Raw genomic sequence first — 16,541 nt, 5'->3', positions numbered from 1 at the left:
ACCACTGCTTCTGGAATAAACTAGTGCTTCTTGCAAACCCCTAACCTGGTCTGATTAGCCTTGGGCGGTTTTCACTGGCACAGGGGCACTTGGCTGTCTGTTTTGCCCATTACTCCCAGAATCTCTGACAGAAAGGCTTCGATTCTCATTTCTTCCTCTAAGCTACAGGTCCACTCCTCTGAGCCTGTCTTACTAGCTATGCGGTTTCCCAACCTCAGTTGTATCACAGTTTCACATGGTCTGGAAAACACATTTTGGCACCTCTCCCAGTCCCTCCCTTGGCTCACAGACAGACTTTCTGTTCTTGCCAGCATGGGCATCCTGTAATCTCCACATCACTCCGTGCTCCTTTTCCCAGTCAAGCCTCTTCTTTGGGCTCCTCATTCCGTCTCAGACAGACTTAAGAAAATGTAGCCACTGAAAGCTGGCGACTCAGCCCCTTTCTACCACCTAGTCCTGCCTCTCTGGAAGTGCTCTTCCCTGATCTGAAGTCCATCACAGCATCCCTCCCCCACTGCCATGGGCCAGCCCTGAGCTAGGCATGGGGCAATGCACCGAGTGACGTGTGCCATCCTCTCTGGAGGAATTCACCATCTGCGGGTGAACTTATTCACCATATGGGAAGGAGTGACACAAAACCACAGGCATGCAGGGACGCGTGCATAGCAATTTGGGTGGGGTGGTCTGGGTAAAGAAATCACAAGTGACTGTTGATAAGAAGGTGGATGTGTTCGTGGGTTGTCTGAGATACGGTTCTATTCGGTGAAGCCATATTCTAGCCCAGAGTCTCCCTGAAACCCCGTGTCAGCCACTGGACTCCTTGTCTGAATTATGAAAGCTCGACCCCAGCCACCTGCTGGGGCTTTCTTTCCGTACACTGCAGCCTTGGAATTTTCCCAACTCTGAAGTGGCCCCCATGCCTACCTTGCTCAGGAGCTCCCATGCTTTCTGTGGGTCTTGCCCAATCCCGTGGCTTGCCCCAGCCCTTCCTTCTACGTGCTCCCAAACCTTCCCCAAGCCATGGTCACAATACTGACACATCCGCTCTCCCTCCCTAGGTTCCTGCTTCATCTTCCCTCCTTCCTTACTTCCCACCGGCTCCTCGTCCTCTTCTTTTAGAATATTTGTTGATGTAGAACCCAGACTGGCCCTTCCCATTCATAAGTGAATGAGGTTGAATCTCCCAGTCTTTCATTCGGTAGGTGTTGGCCTTGTGCAGAGTGCCCAAGATCCAGAGACAAAAGCCAGCACTCAGCTGCAGTGTGCCGCGCCTGGTGGAGAAGGCAGTGACGTACAGGTTGGTCACCGGGTGTGGCAGGAGCTCTAGCAGGAGGATGAGGAAGCTACACTAGAAAAAGAGGGGTTGCTTCGGGTGGGGCTGGAGGACTGAATCTTCACAGCCATGGCTAAGTGAGCAGTACAGAAGGATATTTCAGGCAGAAAGAGATACATCTATTTGTGCACACAGCAATGACCAGTAATGACCAAGCAGGCAGCCCTGGAAGGTGTGTGCACACGTGCCCTGAAGCAGAGTGCGGCCCAGAACAAGGCTTGGAACTGGGCTGCTTATAAACGAGGGAGACATCTACGCGGGTTACATTTGGGAAGCTCATTCTGCAGGCTGTTTGGACAGAAAGAGACAGAGAAGGGCTCCGATAAAGGCGATGCAGCCACCTACGTGCCTTCTCCACCAGTCGAGAGCGTCATGTATAGGGTGAGACAGGCTCTGCCACCCCTGCCACCTCCCACTGCCAAGGGCCATTTCTCCTGTCCAAGTTAAAAACCAGGAGGGAGAAGAGAGTGCTCCTTCGGCAGTCATCTGTGTCCCTAGCTGCGAGAGAAGGGCGGACACCCTGGCGTACAAGTAAAGCCCTGTACTCACATTTCCACTGCTGCATCATCACGTTTCCCTTCTGATATCCTCACCTCTAGCTCACGCCCCACTAGAGCAGTTGGTGAACAAAGCAAAATAGCTTCAAAGAGCCTACCCAGGAGGCTACAAAGGAACCAAGCTGGGTAAAGGCTTTTACACCATCATCCCATTCTACAGATTTGGCAGCTGAGGCAAGGAGTTGGTCTAACTGAACTGAATTAATTCCCTGTTGCTGCAATGATAGATGACTCCATAGTTAGTGGCTGAAAAAAACACACATTTATCATCTTAAAATTCCAGTGGTCAAAGGGGTTTTGCTAGACTCAATAAAATCACAGTTGTTGGCAAGGCTGTGTTCCTTTGGGAGGCTATAGGGAAATTCTTCTCCCCTGCCTTTTCCAGCTTCTAGAACAGTGGTGGCAGAACTATGGCACCAGGGTTACCTGTTTTCCTTCTAAGACAGAAGATGTTAATGTGTGAGTCTTTTTTTCTAAAGTAAAACCTCAATGAGCAGGTTTCACGGCCGTGTCGGCACTTTATGGTAAGTAAGAGAGTTTGGGGTTGCATCTTGGGTGCCGGTCTCCGAAAGGTTTGCCATCACTGCTCTGGAAGTCGCCTCCATCCCTTAGCTTATGGCTTTTCCTCCATCTTCAAAGCCCTCAGCATGGCATCTTACCATTTACCTTCTGAAGCCAAGACTCCTGCTTGCCTCTTGTGAGGATCTCTGTGGCTGCACTGGGTCCATCTTCACAATCCGGGGTAGTGTGTCCCAGATCTCAGGATCTGTAACTTAATGATGTCTGCAGCATCTCTTTTGCCAGATAAAGTCACACATGCAGTTCCCAGTGATGTCAGGGTGGATATCTGTAGGAGCCATTATTCTGCCTCCGACGTGGCCTTTTTAGCATCCCCGTGAGCTTTGCAACCCCAGGATTCCTTGGGCAGCTGTCGTAATTAACCATGGCTCTGTCCATCCTTGTTGTTGCAGAGGAAACGACGTTTGAAGCAGGAGTGAAAGTTCAGATCCACAGTCAGTCTGAGCCACCTTTCATCCAGGAGCTGGGCTTTGGGGTGGCTCCAGGGTTCCAGACCTTTGTGGCCACACAGGAGCAGAGGGTAAGTTCCCTGGGCTTCCCTGAATGGTGGTCCTCAGCCTGGTTCAGCCTACAGAAACATGAGGAGGACGTAGAAATGAGATCTGTATCTCTGAATCTGAATCCACCCAGGAGGCTGCACCGGAAACCAGGAGGCTCTATAAAGATCTTTACTCTGAAATTGGAGAAAGATGCTGATTAACCTCCTTTCCCCATTCTCCGGTACCACCTGTTGGTTCCTAAAATCGGGAATGAGAGAAAACTCGGCTTACTTCCTTTTTCACTGAATTGGTTGAGGATTTTGAGAAAACAAAAGCTTCTGTCTAAGACAGACAGAAGAGGGACCGGAAAATGGGTTACCCACCTATCCTGCTTCTCAAAGGTGTTTTATGGAACAAAGTCACAAGGTAGGGTAGGTTCAAGGTGGGGCAAAGCTGTAGTCAACTAGTAAGATTGCAAGTACAGTCGCTTACATAGTATTGGTCCAAGGAGAAATCACAAGGTGGACATGAGGGGCAACAAAATTCTGATGAATCAATAAGACTATGACAAGTATAGTCGTTCAAGTAATACTGATTAAATGGAGATCAAATTGGGAAGCAACTCACATAACAAGCGTAGAAGGAACCAGCAAATATTTTTGGTAAGAAGTGGGTCAGGGGTCTTTCCTGAAAGATCTTGGTTCCCCCACCCAGATGATTGATGCCTATTTAGAATATCAGTCACTGCTATTCGTCCTATGTGAGTGTGGTAGTCTCATTGTAAAAGAAGAGAAACTATCACCAATGGATTTTAAGGGAAACTGCTGAACAGGGTTTCACAATCTCCTTACTTGTGTTAATGCAATTCAAAGTAGCCTACAAAAAAAGGAAAAGGAGGGAGATGTCACTCTCCTTCATAGCTAATGGAGTGAACCATTCGTTGTACATGGACTCCCACCTGCCATTTGGTGTGGCCCAGGGAGGGGCCCAACCAGGCAGCCAGGTGGACTCTGCCAGTCTGTGGAGGGAGGGCTGGCATCGCCTCCTGTCAGCAGTGGGTTTTACATCTCCAAAACGAGACTCATAAGCTCTCAATAGGGAGAGAGTCTCAAAGCAGGATGGCAAAAAGACGTGGAAACCATTCCTTTCTCTTATCTCCTGGATTTTTGACATCTGATTTGCCTAGAATAAAAGTTACAGAGATGAGGACACCCAAAGAGCCCTCAACCAGATTACAGGAGACAATTTTCTAGGGGAGGTTCTAGGCAGGAGGAAGGCAAGGTATGGTCAAAGGAGAGTCAGAGAGAAAGGTGACCAAGCAGGGAGGGACTAGGGATACACATAACTTAGGATATCAGCTTGTTTTTAAAATTTGACTCAAATACCACCTTCCATCGAGTACCAATCACAGCTGTTCAGCCATTTTTAAAACAATATTGTATATTAAAAATTGGTCATGAATCTGTTAAGCAAGTTCTATTTTTGCATCTGTGGAGAAGTGTTGATAGTGAAGGCCGCATCACTGTGCCCCGCACACAAGCTGGGGCAGTTGGTAAAAACCAAGTTCAGCCTCCGCCACAGCACTTGGGGGTGGGATGGAGGCTTTTAGACAAGAACAGAGGCTGCTAGGAGATCAGCCTGGCCCCCACAGGCTCCAGAGACCAAGGTGGGTGATGTGAATGAGGGTGTCTATGAGTGAACAAGGTGGGATCCAAATGGTGCATCCCTGAGGGGAAGAAGGACTTTAGGGGCAAGGTTAAGACCAAGAATTTGAGTGCCAGGAAGAGTGAGAACATAGATCACCCAACAAAGGCACTCAGAAAGACAGGCAACCTGGGTTAGCTTGGAGCCTGAGCTGTTAGCTTCATTGGGCTCCTGAGTCCTGGCAGGGATAGAAGCCAGGCACTAGGGAAAGTAGTCAGGGCCGATTCCCATCAGTAACATCCCAACCCAATAGTGAAGAAAGTCCAGTGTGAACAGAACTCAACTTGCATTTGGGCAGAGGTGACCAGGGGTTTTAAAGGAAGAAGGAGAGAATGGGGAGGAAGGAGAGAAGAGATCGGGTAGAGGCCTGGAAGCAAAAAATGACAAACGGTGGAAAGGTAAGGGATTGATCCACATGAAACCCTCTGGGTTTGCTCTCACTGAAGCTGGGGGGCAGGGACACTATCCTTGGGTATTCACTGGAGCAAAGGGTACATTCTTTCACATCCTTTAGTTTCTCAGGCAGGCGCTTTCAGGAGGCTGCAGTCACCTCGGGGATGGCTATGTTAGTGTTTGTTAGGGTCTGCATAGGCCAAGGTTGAGGGCCAGTAGAGGAGAGGCTCAGAGGGTCCTGGCCAGTCTGGTCAAGTAGAGACCTGTGCCAGCACTCTCTTGGGGTATGTGAGCAAGCTCGTGTCCCTCCAGAAAACCAGGCTCAGTTCAGACCAATCAATGTGCGCATAGGGGCCAGGGATTTAGCTCAGTGGCACCACACCTGCCTGGCAATTGCAAGGTCCTGAGTTCGATTCCCAGTACTGAAATAATAACAATAATAATAATAATAATAATAGATGTGCACATGAATTCCTGAACTACCTATAAGTAAGTTTTTGACTTGTCGTCCAAGGTAAATCTGACTCCGGTTTGTTGAATGTACCAACCACTACTATCTGGCAGTGACATGCCTCTGGTCTATACCTTGCTGTTAGCAGCAGAATAAATGAACATTCTTTGAAATTTGAGGCCTGACTTCTTCCTCCCCCTGATAGAGGTGGGAGAGGACGAAGCTCTGAGAAGCTGCTATTGTTCATTGGCCTGAGAGATGTGCTTATCTCTGTTACCCTCCATGTGTGATATGGAAGGAATTTCTGGGCTGAGTAGGAAATTGGAACTGATGATGTTGAAGAAGACTTGAGTCTCTGTTTGTCTTCTGCATATCAAACTGAGGGACTCCCTGCGGTGAGTGGGATGAAGAAACGGCATATTCCCAGCTTAAGCATGCGAAGTTTCGCTTCCCTTTGAAATATATTCTCAGCAAATCAGCCTCATTCATACCAGTATTCCTCTGATTTTTATAACTAATAATAAGATATTTGTTAAACATTTTGCAGTCTTCAAAGCCTTTCCGCATCATATCATTTCATCATTTCATTCATATTAATAGGGAAATACAAAACACATCCCAGAGTTAAATCTAATAATACATTATGTTTACATGTATATAAAAGAGCATATTCATAGGAAATAAGGCTTGAAGGAAATAAGCCAAAATACCCACAGTGAGGGAATTATGAATGATTCATTTTCTTTTCTGGGCTTTCCACATCTTTGATAATGTGCCTTTATTATATTTATTCATTCAGCAAATATTTGTGATTATCCTACTATGCGGGGGTGGCAACCCGAGCAGACCCAGTCTCTGCCCTCATAGAGCCTACAGACTAGTGTTTTCTTTAATGAGGGAAAAAATAATGTCAAGCCAAGTATAAGGCAGGGACTTGACCTCCCCATATGTTCTCCTTCTGCTGTGTAGTAGGCTACTCAGCCAACCCTGGTGTATTCAAACACAATATTGTTATTGGTTACTAAGTGCAGTTTTTTACATTTATGCAATCGGGATTTGACAGTCAATAGGATCTTACAGTTACAACGGACGGTGTTTTCCCCTTTTGGGAGTACAAAAAAATCACAGTACCGCCTATGGTCTCTGCTATATCTGCGAAATATGGCAGCTGCATTGCTCTCAATCCAAGTTTCTGCTGGCTCAGCGCACAGCTCAAAGAAACATTGCAAGAAGGCCAGGGGTGACAAGACAGTGGGGAGCAGAGGGCCCTTTCCTGGAAGATTGATGTGAATCATGCTAGGAAAATTAACTCCAGAGTAAGAGGCCTGGGAGGAACTGGTGAGTGAAAGAAACCATGCTGTGAACAGGGAAGTCCTTTTTGTGTGGCAAAAATCCTCCTACCATGTATAATTACACACGCACACGCACACGCACACGCACACACACACACACACACACATATCTTTTGATATTTTAATTTTTATTTTATAATGCAAAAAAGAATACAATCTTGGACTGTAAGCCAGATCCATGATTTTTTTTTTAAATCTGCATTTGCCTTAAACCCAAATAAGCCAAGGTATTTCCCTAGCTCCTGGGATACCCTGAGAAATCCTCCCCTGGCCAGCCAAGATGCTTGGGCACCTGCCCAATCCCAGAGCCTCCACACCAGAGACAGGCAGTGGGCTAGTATACCAGGAGCAGAAATAGAAGCCTAGAGGAATACAAGAATAACAATAGTTATTACTAAGTGAGCATGGGCTACCCACCAGGCATTAACCTGCAGGATACCTGATGTGCACTATCTCATTTAATCCCCCTTCATAATTTCACAAGGGCTATTATTATCTCCTCTTTGCAGATGACAAAACTGCATGGTTAAATAACTTGCTCAAAGTCACACAGCTGGGAGAATAACAAAGCTGGGCTCTAAGCCCAAATCTATCAGGTCCCCGTACCTGTGTTCTTTCAGCATGGCTGAAACTCAAGACAGACTCTCTAGGGACAGAGTGCTGGGAGCTAACCCAGAAAGGGATTGGCATCTGCGCATTTTCTTCTCTTACCCTAACCTCAAAGAAACAAGGCTACCCAGTGCTATGGAGAGCAAACCAGCCTGTGAGCCCAGAGGTACTAGTCGTGACTACCATGAGACTTTTAGACAGGTACCCCACCCTGGGCTTCAGTTTTCCCATCTGTGGATTGAGAGGATTCATTAGGTGACTTTAAAAAGCCTCTAACACTCACCAGGGAGTCCTTGCCTCTGTTCACTCAAGGGTAGAAGGATCTCCGGGAAGTTTGGCCATGGCAGTTTTGTACCCACTGTCTGTTCTGCCAGCTGCTGATTCCCTACATCATGCCAGTTGACATGGGATGCTGGTAAGATCAATTGGGAGATAAACCTCTCTCTAGCTCTCAGAGTAGAAATTCAAGCTCCTGACTGTGTGGAATAAGAGATGAGGTAGGTAGCAGTCCTAAAACTCTAGAGGAGAAGTGCTGGCCAGCCTTCATTGATGGCCTCTTCTTCAACCCATATAATGGTCACATCTCTGCCCAACTTTAAACTTTATCTTCTAGGACTGCTTGTAACTTGCACAAATCCAAACACCTCAGAATGGTTCCCAAGGACCTGTTCACCTCTCCAGTGTCATCATCTACCGGTGGTTGACAGCACAGACCCTACATTCCAGCAATAGAAAACTATCCACCAAGCACTCCAGGCTCTCTAATGCGTGCATCCATTGTGCCCTCCGCCCACAACTCTTCCCTTGTTTTACCTACCTGGAAAAGACCCATTCATTCGTACTTTCAGTTATGGCTTAACAATCACAACATCTAAGAAGATCTTCCCTGTCTTTTCCTCCTGCTACTCTCCAAATCCAGTTAGATGTGCCCTAAAATGCTTTACATATTCACTTATTCCTTCAGCAAATATTTATCCACTGAGCACCAGAAGCTCTTGGGGTATTATGGTAAGAAAGAGCTAGCCCCTGCCTTGAAGTATGCAGAAAGAAGTAAGGTTTGGGGGATTTTCCATCACACTCCTAAAACATACCAACTTCTTCTTGTAGGCTTACTTGCTCTTATAGATCACTGTTACTGATGCCTAGCTTTTGGAGCTGCCTTCTGTACCCTCTGTCAGCCCTAGGCTCCCTGGAGCCTGGGAGCTCCCTGAAGGATAGGATTGTATCTTCTGGATTCTGAATCCCCAGTGGCTTGCCTTACGGATGAGTTCAATAAGTGTGTGCTATTGAGAGAATGAGTGTAAAGAGCGAGAGAATAGATTCATTCATAGGAAAATGGATACATATTGAAGATATACTCCTAAGTGAAATAAATAAGTCACACATGTGTAAACACCAAATAGTTTCCCTGGTGTGAATATTCTGCAACAATGCATAAGATTCTAATAAGATTACTGACATTTAGAAATTTGAAGAAAGGAGCTAAAGGTGTAGGGAAGGTGTGATGCGTAGGGGAAGAACAAAAAGGGAAAAGAAAAAAATGTGAGAGAATGAAAAGATGAAAATAAAGTGTTTGTAGATGGGGAGGGGAGGAGGGGGTGAAGGGAGGGCAGAGCTAAGGGGAAAAAATGAGAATCAAGACTTGCCATGTAAAGGTACATGATCCCAACAATGAATGTAACTGTACTGTATCCCTAAAATGTACCAATAAACTCAATAAAATTAAAAAAAAAGAAAGAAAGAATGAGTGGACAAATACTGTACTAGAATGCTCCCCTCACCTTCACCCCTCTCCAAAACTTCCATTAAAATCTACCCTGGGACCCCTTCTGCCACCTGAGGCTAAGCAGGTTGAGATAGACCATGATACCTTTATTTCTAGCTGCAAAGTTAGAGATTCTAATCAAATTGAAGGTTCATGAAAGGCGTCAAGGCTGAAAATATATATCTAGAAGCCATCCATGTAAAAGAAAGTGGATGAACAGATAAGAAAACCTGCACAGGTCTCTGAAGTTTAGGGAGAACTCAGTGATGACTGAACATATGTGTGTAAGCACAGGTCTGCATATTCATGTGGTTAAGACCACCACGCCAAACTATCTGCAACATTGACATCAATAGTCAAACTCTTTGAACCTAATCCAAAGTGATTGCCAATCCTGGAAAGGCTCACAGTCTTGATTTGATAACAAAAGCCTCCCACCCCTTCCTCAAAGAGGTGGGTAGTGACTCTTGTTTTCCAAATGCTTATCCATATTGTCATCAAATATTCATTCAGTCACCTTTACTTGTACTTCTTAACAGGCTTGAGAATGAATCTGGAGATCCTGGGTGGTTGATTTCACTATTCATAAAATTTCCTGGAAAACATAGCCCTGGGTTCATAGTTTATGGTCTCAGAAACACCTTGAGGAGCCAGGGTTGAAAGTCCCTGCTCACACGCATGTCTTTCTCACCAAGACACCCTTCTACTACTAGCTTGCAACCAGCAGGAGTGAGAAGGGTTCCCACTCCACACCCTGGACTGTATGATGGGTACTCACTTGAGTTGTGTTCAGTGTGCCCTGAGAGCCCATGGTCACACCACATCCTGCATCCAACAGCTGCCGACCAGCCTGTTTGAAGCTATAAATAAAGGCAAATACAAGTGCTCAGGTCCTATCAGCCCATTAGGTCTTTGGCAGGATTTCTGACCCCAGTTGGCTCCTACACAAGACTGACCCTTTACCTTTGGCATAGATGGGCCACATGTCCAATATTTAGAGGCAATCCCACTATGGCCTGCAACAATATTCCCTACTCCACCCCCAAATAAAAAGGCCCAGCTATTGGGTGGGGCACCTGCCACCTTCTTATGACAGATACTCGCAAGCTTCCAAATTCAACTTTCTGGGAGCTTTTCAAAGAGAAGGCTCATTTGTCAATCTGACAACCAGTCCACAGTCCTTAATATCTGTGTTTCATGGGCCCCATTAGCAATGGAGGCATGCCCAGTTGTTTTTTGTTGTTTTCTTTTCCAAGGCAAAGGAGAGAATTTATTGCAAATGCCTTCAGCAACTTCCAAACTGCCAAAGCTGGAGACACAAAGTCATGTTCTGCTGCATGGCCACTCCCTTTACATCCACAGGGTATACTATTTCCTACAAACAGATTGAAAATAAAGAATCAATTAAGCCTCTACTAGCTCAGTCCTTAATTGCTTATTGCCACTCAGTCTCCAAAGGAGAAATTTCTTCAGATCTCCAGATAGTTTTGGCAAGAGTTGGGATTTCATCTGTTCTTTCCTACACAATATGAGTGGTATTTTTTTTCAAGTGGAGTTAATAGTAAGGGTGAGGGAGGAAGAGAAGAGTTCTGAAAAGAATTGTTGACTGGTTAGGATGAGCTAGATGTGCTCATCTCTGCTGAGAGAGTCAAAAAGTGAATCCTATAAAATATATGCATCCTAGAAGGAGATAAAGTCATTCTCTAAAATACCTTCCTCTACCTTGCCTCTCCGCAGTCTCCAAAGAGATCTCTACTTACTTCTGTGGATTTCCTTACCACCCTTTCACTTCCCAGCCCATTTCTAGCCTTCATCTAAAACTTGTCTTCATCAAGGTTGCCCATAAAATCTTTATGGCTAAACCCAAGCTTGGCTGACAAGGATACATCTCCATCTTTATCCTACCTTGGTCCTCAACCACATTGGCTGCTGACCATGCCCTCCTTTAGTCACTCTTGACCACTGATGTCTGGTCTTCCTCTCACCTCTCTGCCTTCTTGGCCTTAGTCCCCTTTCTAAGCCATCCTTTCCCTGTTCACCCTTATGTGTTGGGTACTCCAGGATGTTGTTTGTGTCCTCCCTCAGTCTACCATCTCTTTAACTGAGCTCACCCTTTCCCATGATTCTCAGATTGCCGCCTTCAGACCAGACATATCTCTTGAGCTCCAGACCTAACAATTCAGGTGCTGCTGAACTCCCTCAGTTCTGAGTCCCCAGGCATCATAGCTCTCTGGGAGTTCCAAGGAATCAACAACTCCCCTGGAGTCCCAAGGACATTTCCTTTGAGTCTCACAGGGAGCTCAAATTAATAGTGTCAACTAAGCTCATTCTCTTCTCCTGAGTCCACATCTACACCCTAAAATTGGTGCTTCGTCTAGATTTCCTTCTCCTGTAAAAGGCCTGAGAAAAAAATCTCCATTCAATAATGTCGGACCTTGTGCCCTATTCTTCCCATGTAACATTTGGATAAGAATGGTTTCTGCCTCAGAGGGTACCTGGAGGACAACTGAGTTCATATAATGTAATACCCAGGCAAACATTCTTGACATAGATAAGTGCCCCATAAATTCCAGCTGCCACTAGCTCCCACCCCAAGCGCTACTTCAATTCAGGTCTTCATATTGATTACTTAGGTAAGAATAGCAACTGTCTTGCTGGTCTTCTTGTTGACCATCCTGACCCTCTCCAGTACATTCTCTGCATCAACACAATCATTTTGTATTTGTTCGTTTGTTTGAAGTACCTGGAATTGAATCCAGAACCTCACACATCGTAGGCAGGTGCTCTACCACTGAGCTACATCCCTACCCCTAATATCTTTAAAAGCACCATTCTGAGCATCTCCTTCCCTCATCAAATCCAGGATGGAAATAAGACCAGACCTCCCTGGTCTGGCTCCTGCCCCCTTTTCAGTGGTGTCTCACTCCACACCAACCCACCCCATCCCTGCCTTCCCACAGAGCTACATTATATCAGGTATTACGCTTGCATATCTCACATCCAATCCTCCCTCCCTCCCTCCACCAACAACGTCCTTCCTGCCTTTTCATCACCTAACTCCTCCTATGTGTTCTTCCTGCAAGAATCAGCTCAAATTTTCTTCCTCCAGAAGGCCATCCCAGGGTGTTCTTCAGGATCTCTGCCTTAAGTGTACACATTATGCTCATTTGTTTGTTTATCTGTCTTCATAACCAGATTGGGAACTCTTTGAGGATATGACACTACCTTATTTCTGTTATTTATATCTCAACATTTTACATGGTGTCTTACATAAAGATGATTGAAAATTGGTATTGGATGGGATGGATGAATAAATGTATGCATGATCCCCATTAATGTCTTTCCCACCCATACAATAAAGTCTAAATTCCACATTGGGCTCCAGCTGTCCCTTTTCCCAATGCCGTGTCTCTTACCAGCATACATCCCCTCTGACCCACACTGTGCTCACACCCAAGCCTCCAGCCTTCTTCCCACCCCCTATTCCTTGATCATTTCTTGCTGACTCAATTATTGAACATCTAGCACATGATAGGCACTGAGTTAGGGAGTAAGAACAGCAATGGAGATGACTGGCCTGGTTCTTCTCACAGCCTATCATCCAGCAGGAAAGGCAGCCAATCAACCAATCATCAACCATGGATTAAGAGCCATATCCATCTGCTACATGCCCCTCATACACCATACACTTGTTGAGGGAAAAAGTTGAGTTCTTGTCATCCTGACCGAGAAGGATGGAGGGGTGGAATATCGCAGCATGGTCTCGGGGGACAAACGGCAATAACTCACAGTCCATTTAAGTTCTACTTAACCTTCAGATAGGATGTAACTGAATTTAAACACTAACACTAGGAACTAAAGAAAGAGATGGGGGAGGAAGGTCATTTGAATGAGTACATAAAAAAATAAGCGAAAAATGGCATTGACTGGCATAGCAGCCATAGTCTAGGCCCTGTGTGGTGCCCACCCTCACTGGTACCCATGGGGGCAGAACTTGCCCTGCTGTACCCTCCACTCTGTCTCCAGCACCAAGAGCTGGTCGCTTATCTCTCAATGGCTGATTTCCTTCTTGGGCTCAGACAGGAGGAAGGGACCTCATGTCTATTGATTCACCTACTTTATCTTATTCAAGAGAAGAGTTAATAAATCAGAACATCCCTTGGTTGGGTCCTGTGCCCACTACCATGTTATCTTTTGATTCATGAGCAGCTTCCTATCTGAACTCTCAACAGTATGACCTTGGTTTCTGACTTTTTTGTTTTTTTCACATAAGAAGAAGATAATCTGTAAAGGACATTTCCCATACATAGGCTAAACATTGTTTTTTTGTGTTTGGGGTTTTTGGGGTTTTGTTGTTGTTGTTGTTGTTGTTGTTGTTGTTGTTGTTGTTGTTGTTGTTGTTGTTATTGCCAACTGGGGAAGTTTAAAAAATTACAAACAAATCTGTTAGTGGTATCAGCAAGAATGAATGAAAGACTATTGAACCATCTTCTAGGATGGCATGCTCCCTTGGCAAGGGCAGGGGAAGAGAGAACCTGAAAAAGACATCATTTTCTTGTTCTTTCCTGTCCTCCTTCATGCTTAAAACAACTGTTTCCCAGATGCCAAGACCAGAGAAATCCCTGAATTTGTTTATGTTGTGACATACAGGCTGGACAGCCCCAGTAGTCATTCTCTGCAGGGTAGCAAATCTCAGTGCTGATCTGTTAGACTGCTCTATCCCTGAGGTGCCTCTAGCTCTGAGATATTCTCTCTCTCTCTCTCTCTCTCTCTCTCTCTCTCTCTCTGCATGAAAAAGGTTTTAACAGGAGCCAACAGCCTATTAAGATAAATGTACCTGATCATATCACTTATTTGCTTGTCTTTCTCCTTTCGGCTAAAAAATACCTGTTGAAGGCCGTGGCTCTGTAGCAGCCAGCACAGTTCCTAAACCCATGAGTGGATGCATGCCAACCTAAGCGATTCCTGTCCACCTACCACAGGTGCTCTTATGGAAGAAAACTCATTCTGAAGTAAGAGTCATCCTTTCAGACTGGTTATTTGCTATATGTGTTAAGATAGCAACAAGAGTTCTGAAAGTGGAGCCTTTGATGCACTTGGGTTACAGAAGGAAGAAAGTTGGTGTCAGATCCAGGTCTATAGGAGAGGCGAGGGGGCCACAGAAGGCACAGGCAGAGGAAGACTGAACCCCAGCCAAGAAGCCACCCACCCTGACAAGGGTAGGTGGGATCACTGTTAAGGGCAATGTAAACTAGTAGAGTTTTGGTGCTGGACAATGGAATGGGAGTTGGCAAGATCCATTAAGAGTGAAAACATGAAAACACACATTTCTTTCAACCTAGTTGTTTCTACTTCTTGGAATCTGCCCTCAAGATATCCGTACACATGTACACCAAGAAAAATGAGTGAAGATCTTTGTGGTAGCACTGTTTGTATAAGCAAAAAATTAGAAACAATTTAAATGTTCATCAATAGGATGATTAAATTAAGGAGCGAAATACATATTCATTCCACCATCCCTCTGCAACAGTTAAGCCAAGCAAGGAAGAGTTGGAGGTCCCTTGGGGAAAATTTCCAAGACTTACTTGAAGTGAAAAAAATTCAAGTTGCAGAACAACATATGCAATGTAGTCCCATTTGTATTAAAAGTGCCCACATATTATACTTTTACAAATGTACCTTTCTGCTTATTAGCAAAGAGAAAAATTCCAGAGAGGTGCACCTCATACTGGCTGGCTCAGGGGAAGGGAACAGAGGTGAGCGTGCAGAAAGATTTTTTACTTTTTCTGGATCCCTGAAATATTTATAACAAAAACACTTTTGTGTATTCATGTATTAATTGTGCAATTTTTAAGGGCATGCACAATGCAGCTACTTGCAAATATATTTCATGATTTCATGATGACAGCTAACAGACAGGCTCACAGGAAGAAGGGGAGGGTGGTCTGTTCTTTCCAGCCAGGGTCTCCTCCTCCCTTGACAGCTCCCGTGACACCTCCTACGCAGATGGTCTCTGCTAGGCCCTGCTTCTGCTCCCAGCACCTGCTGGGATCATGAGGACAACTCTTCAACTATGAAATTTCCCTTTAGGAAAAGCGACTTTTGTTATGATTTTTATGTTTTTGAAGCTCACTTTTTTTAAGTGCCTCCTTTCCACTCCATGTCTAGGGCTATGGACCACGGTCCTCAAAGCTCATTGAAGAGTACATCAGCAGTGCTTGCCCTCCATGTATGTGGCATGCATTCTATCAGCTCAGTGAGTTGGATGGGATCCACTTAAATCAGATTGTGTTGGTCAGGTGGGCTGATAGACAGCTATCCTTCACTGTTCCATGCAGTTTCTGGGATGCATCACCAGAATGTTCCAGTTCCAGGTTTAGGAAGTCACCTCTTCCTGCCCCACTGTCAAGACAACAGGAATGGCACTTCCAGATCTGTCCCTTGTTATGTTTCTGTCTCTGGGACTGCGACGTACTCCATCATGCCCAGCACCTGTCTCCATGCTGAAGCCATACAAGGGGCTCTGCCAGTATGTGTTGAGTTGAATGCATTGGACTGAACTGAGCTGAGTCTCCAAAGTCTTGATGGGAGCAGCCTGGCTGGGAGGGGCTCCACCTGGGGTGGCCAGGCCAACCTGGAGGTCAAGCACCAAGACCAACCCCACCATGGGACACCTGCTGTATGTGTCACGGGAGACTCCGCCTCCCTCCTTTCCTAAAGGCATTTCTGGTTCTTCTTACTGGCACGTGGAGGAAAGGCATGGGTGAGCCACAAGCAGAGGCTCAGTTAGGAGCCAGGCCTCCCACCTCTCCAAGAAGACACGGCAGTGGAAAAGACACTGTTACCATTCTGAGGAAGACTGTCAAGGAATTATCATGATTATTTCAAGGATCATCATCATTCCTTGAAGGTCTTCTCCACAACCTCCCTAGATCAACGCACCTATTGTCTCAGCTATACCCCTCAAATCTCATAGGGTAGGAGGGACTGGAAGCCATTTAACAGAAAGTAAAACTAGAGCCCAGAATGGTTAAGAAACTTACCCAAGAATGTACAGCTAGAAACTAATAGACCCTGGAACTGGGATCAGCTTAATAACAGGGCCCAGGATTTAAACATTGAAAAATACTGTCTTCCATCGCCTAGGGATATTCTGCTTTTATTCCAGCCAGGAGAATTGGGTTGGAGGAACTCAGAGTCAGTAAAACCCACACAGAATGGGTTCTCCTGAGGGCAGGTGCCATGAGGAGCCCCAGGTGTGACAAAAAGAAGATCACCTTAGGAAATGGAAAATTACCAGTGGGGCCCCAGGAAAGGGT

At 45.6% G+C, this 16,541-nt stretch overlaps 1 protein-coding gene across 2 annotated transcripts in view; it reads left to right on the top strand.

Moving 5' to 3' along the window:
• Window positions 1-16,541, top strand: part of Asic2 (acid sensing ion channel subunit 2) — a 1,045,529-nt gene that overhangs the window by 977,294 nt on the left and 51,694 nt on the right. For both annotated transcript variants that reach the window (XM_033762894.1, XM_033762895.1), the window contains exon 3: window positions 2,862-2,989. In XM_033762894.1, coding sequence (XP_033618785.1) covers window positions 2,862-2,989 — 128 coding nt within the window. The remainder of the gene's footprint in view (window positions 1-2,861; window positions 2,990-16,541) is intronic.

Source organism: Fukomys damarensis, unplaced genomic scaffold, assembly GCF_012274545.1.
Source record: "Fukomys damarensis isolate Sample0158 unplaced genomic scaffold, DMR_v1.0_HiC HiC_scaffold_13, whole genome shotgun sequence".
Taxonomy (NCBI): Eukaryota; Metazoa; Chordata; class Mammalia; order Rodentia; family Bathyergidae; genus Fukomys; species Fukomys damarensis.
This window is presented reverse-complemented; position numbering and strand designations above follow the sequence as displayed.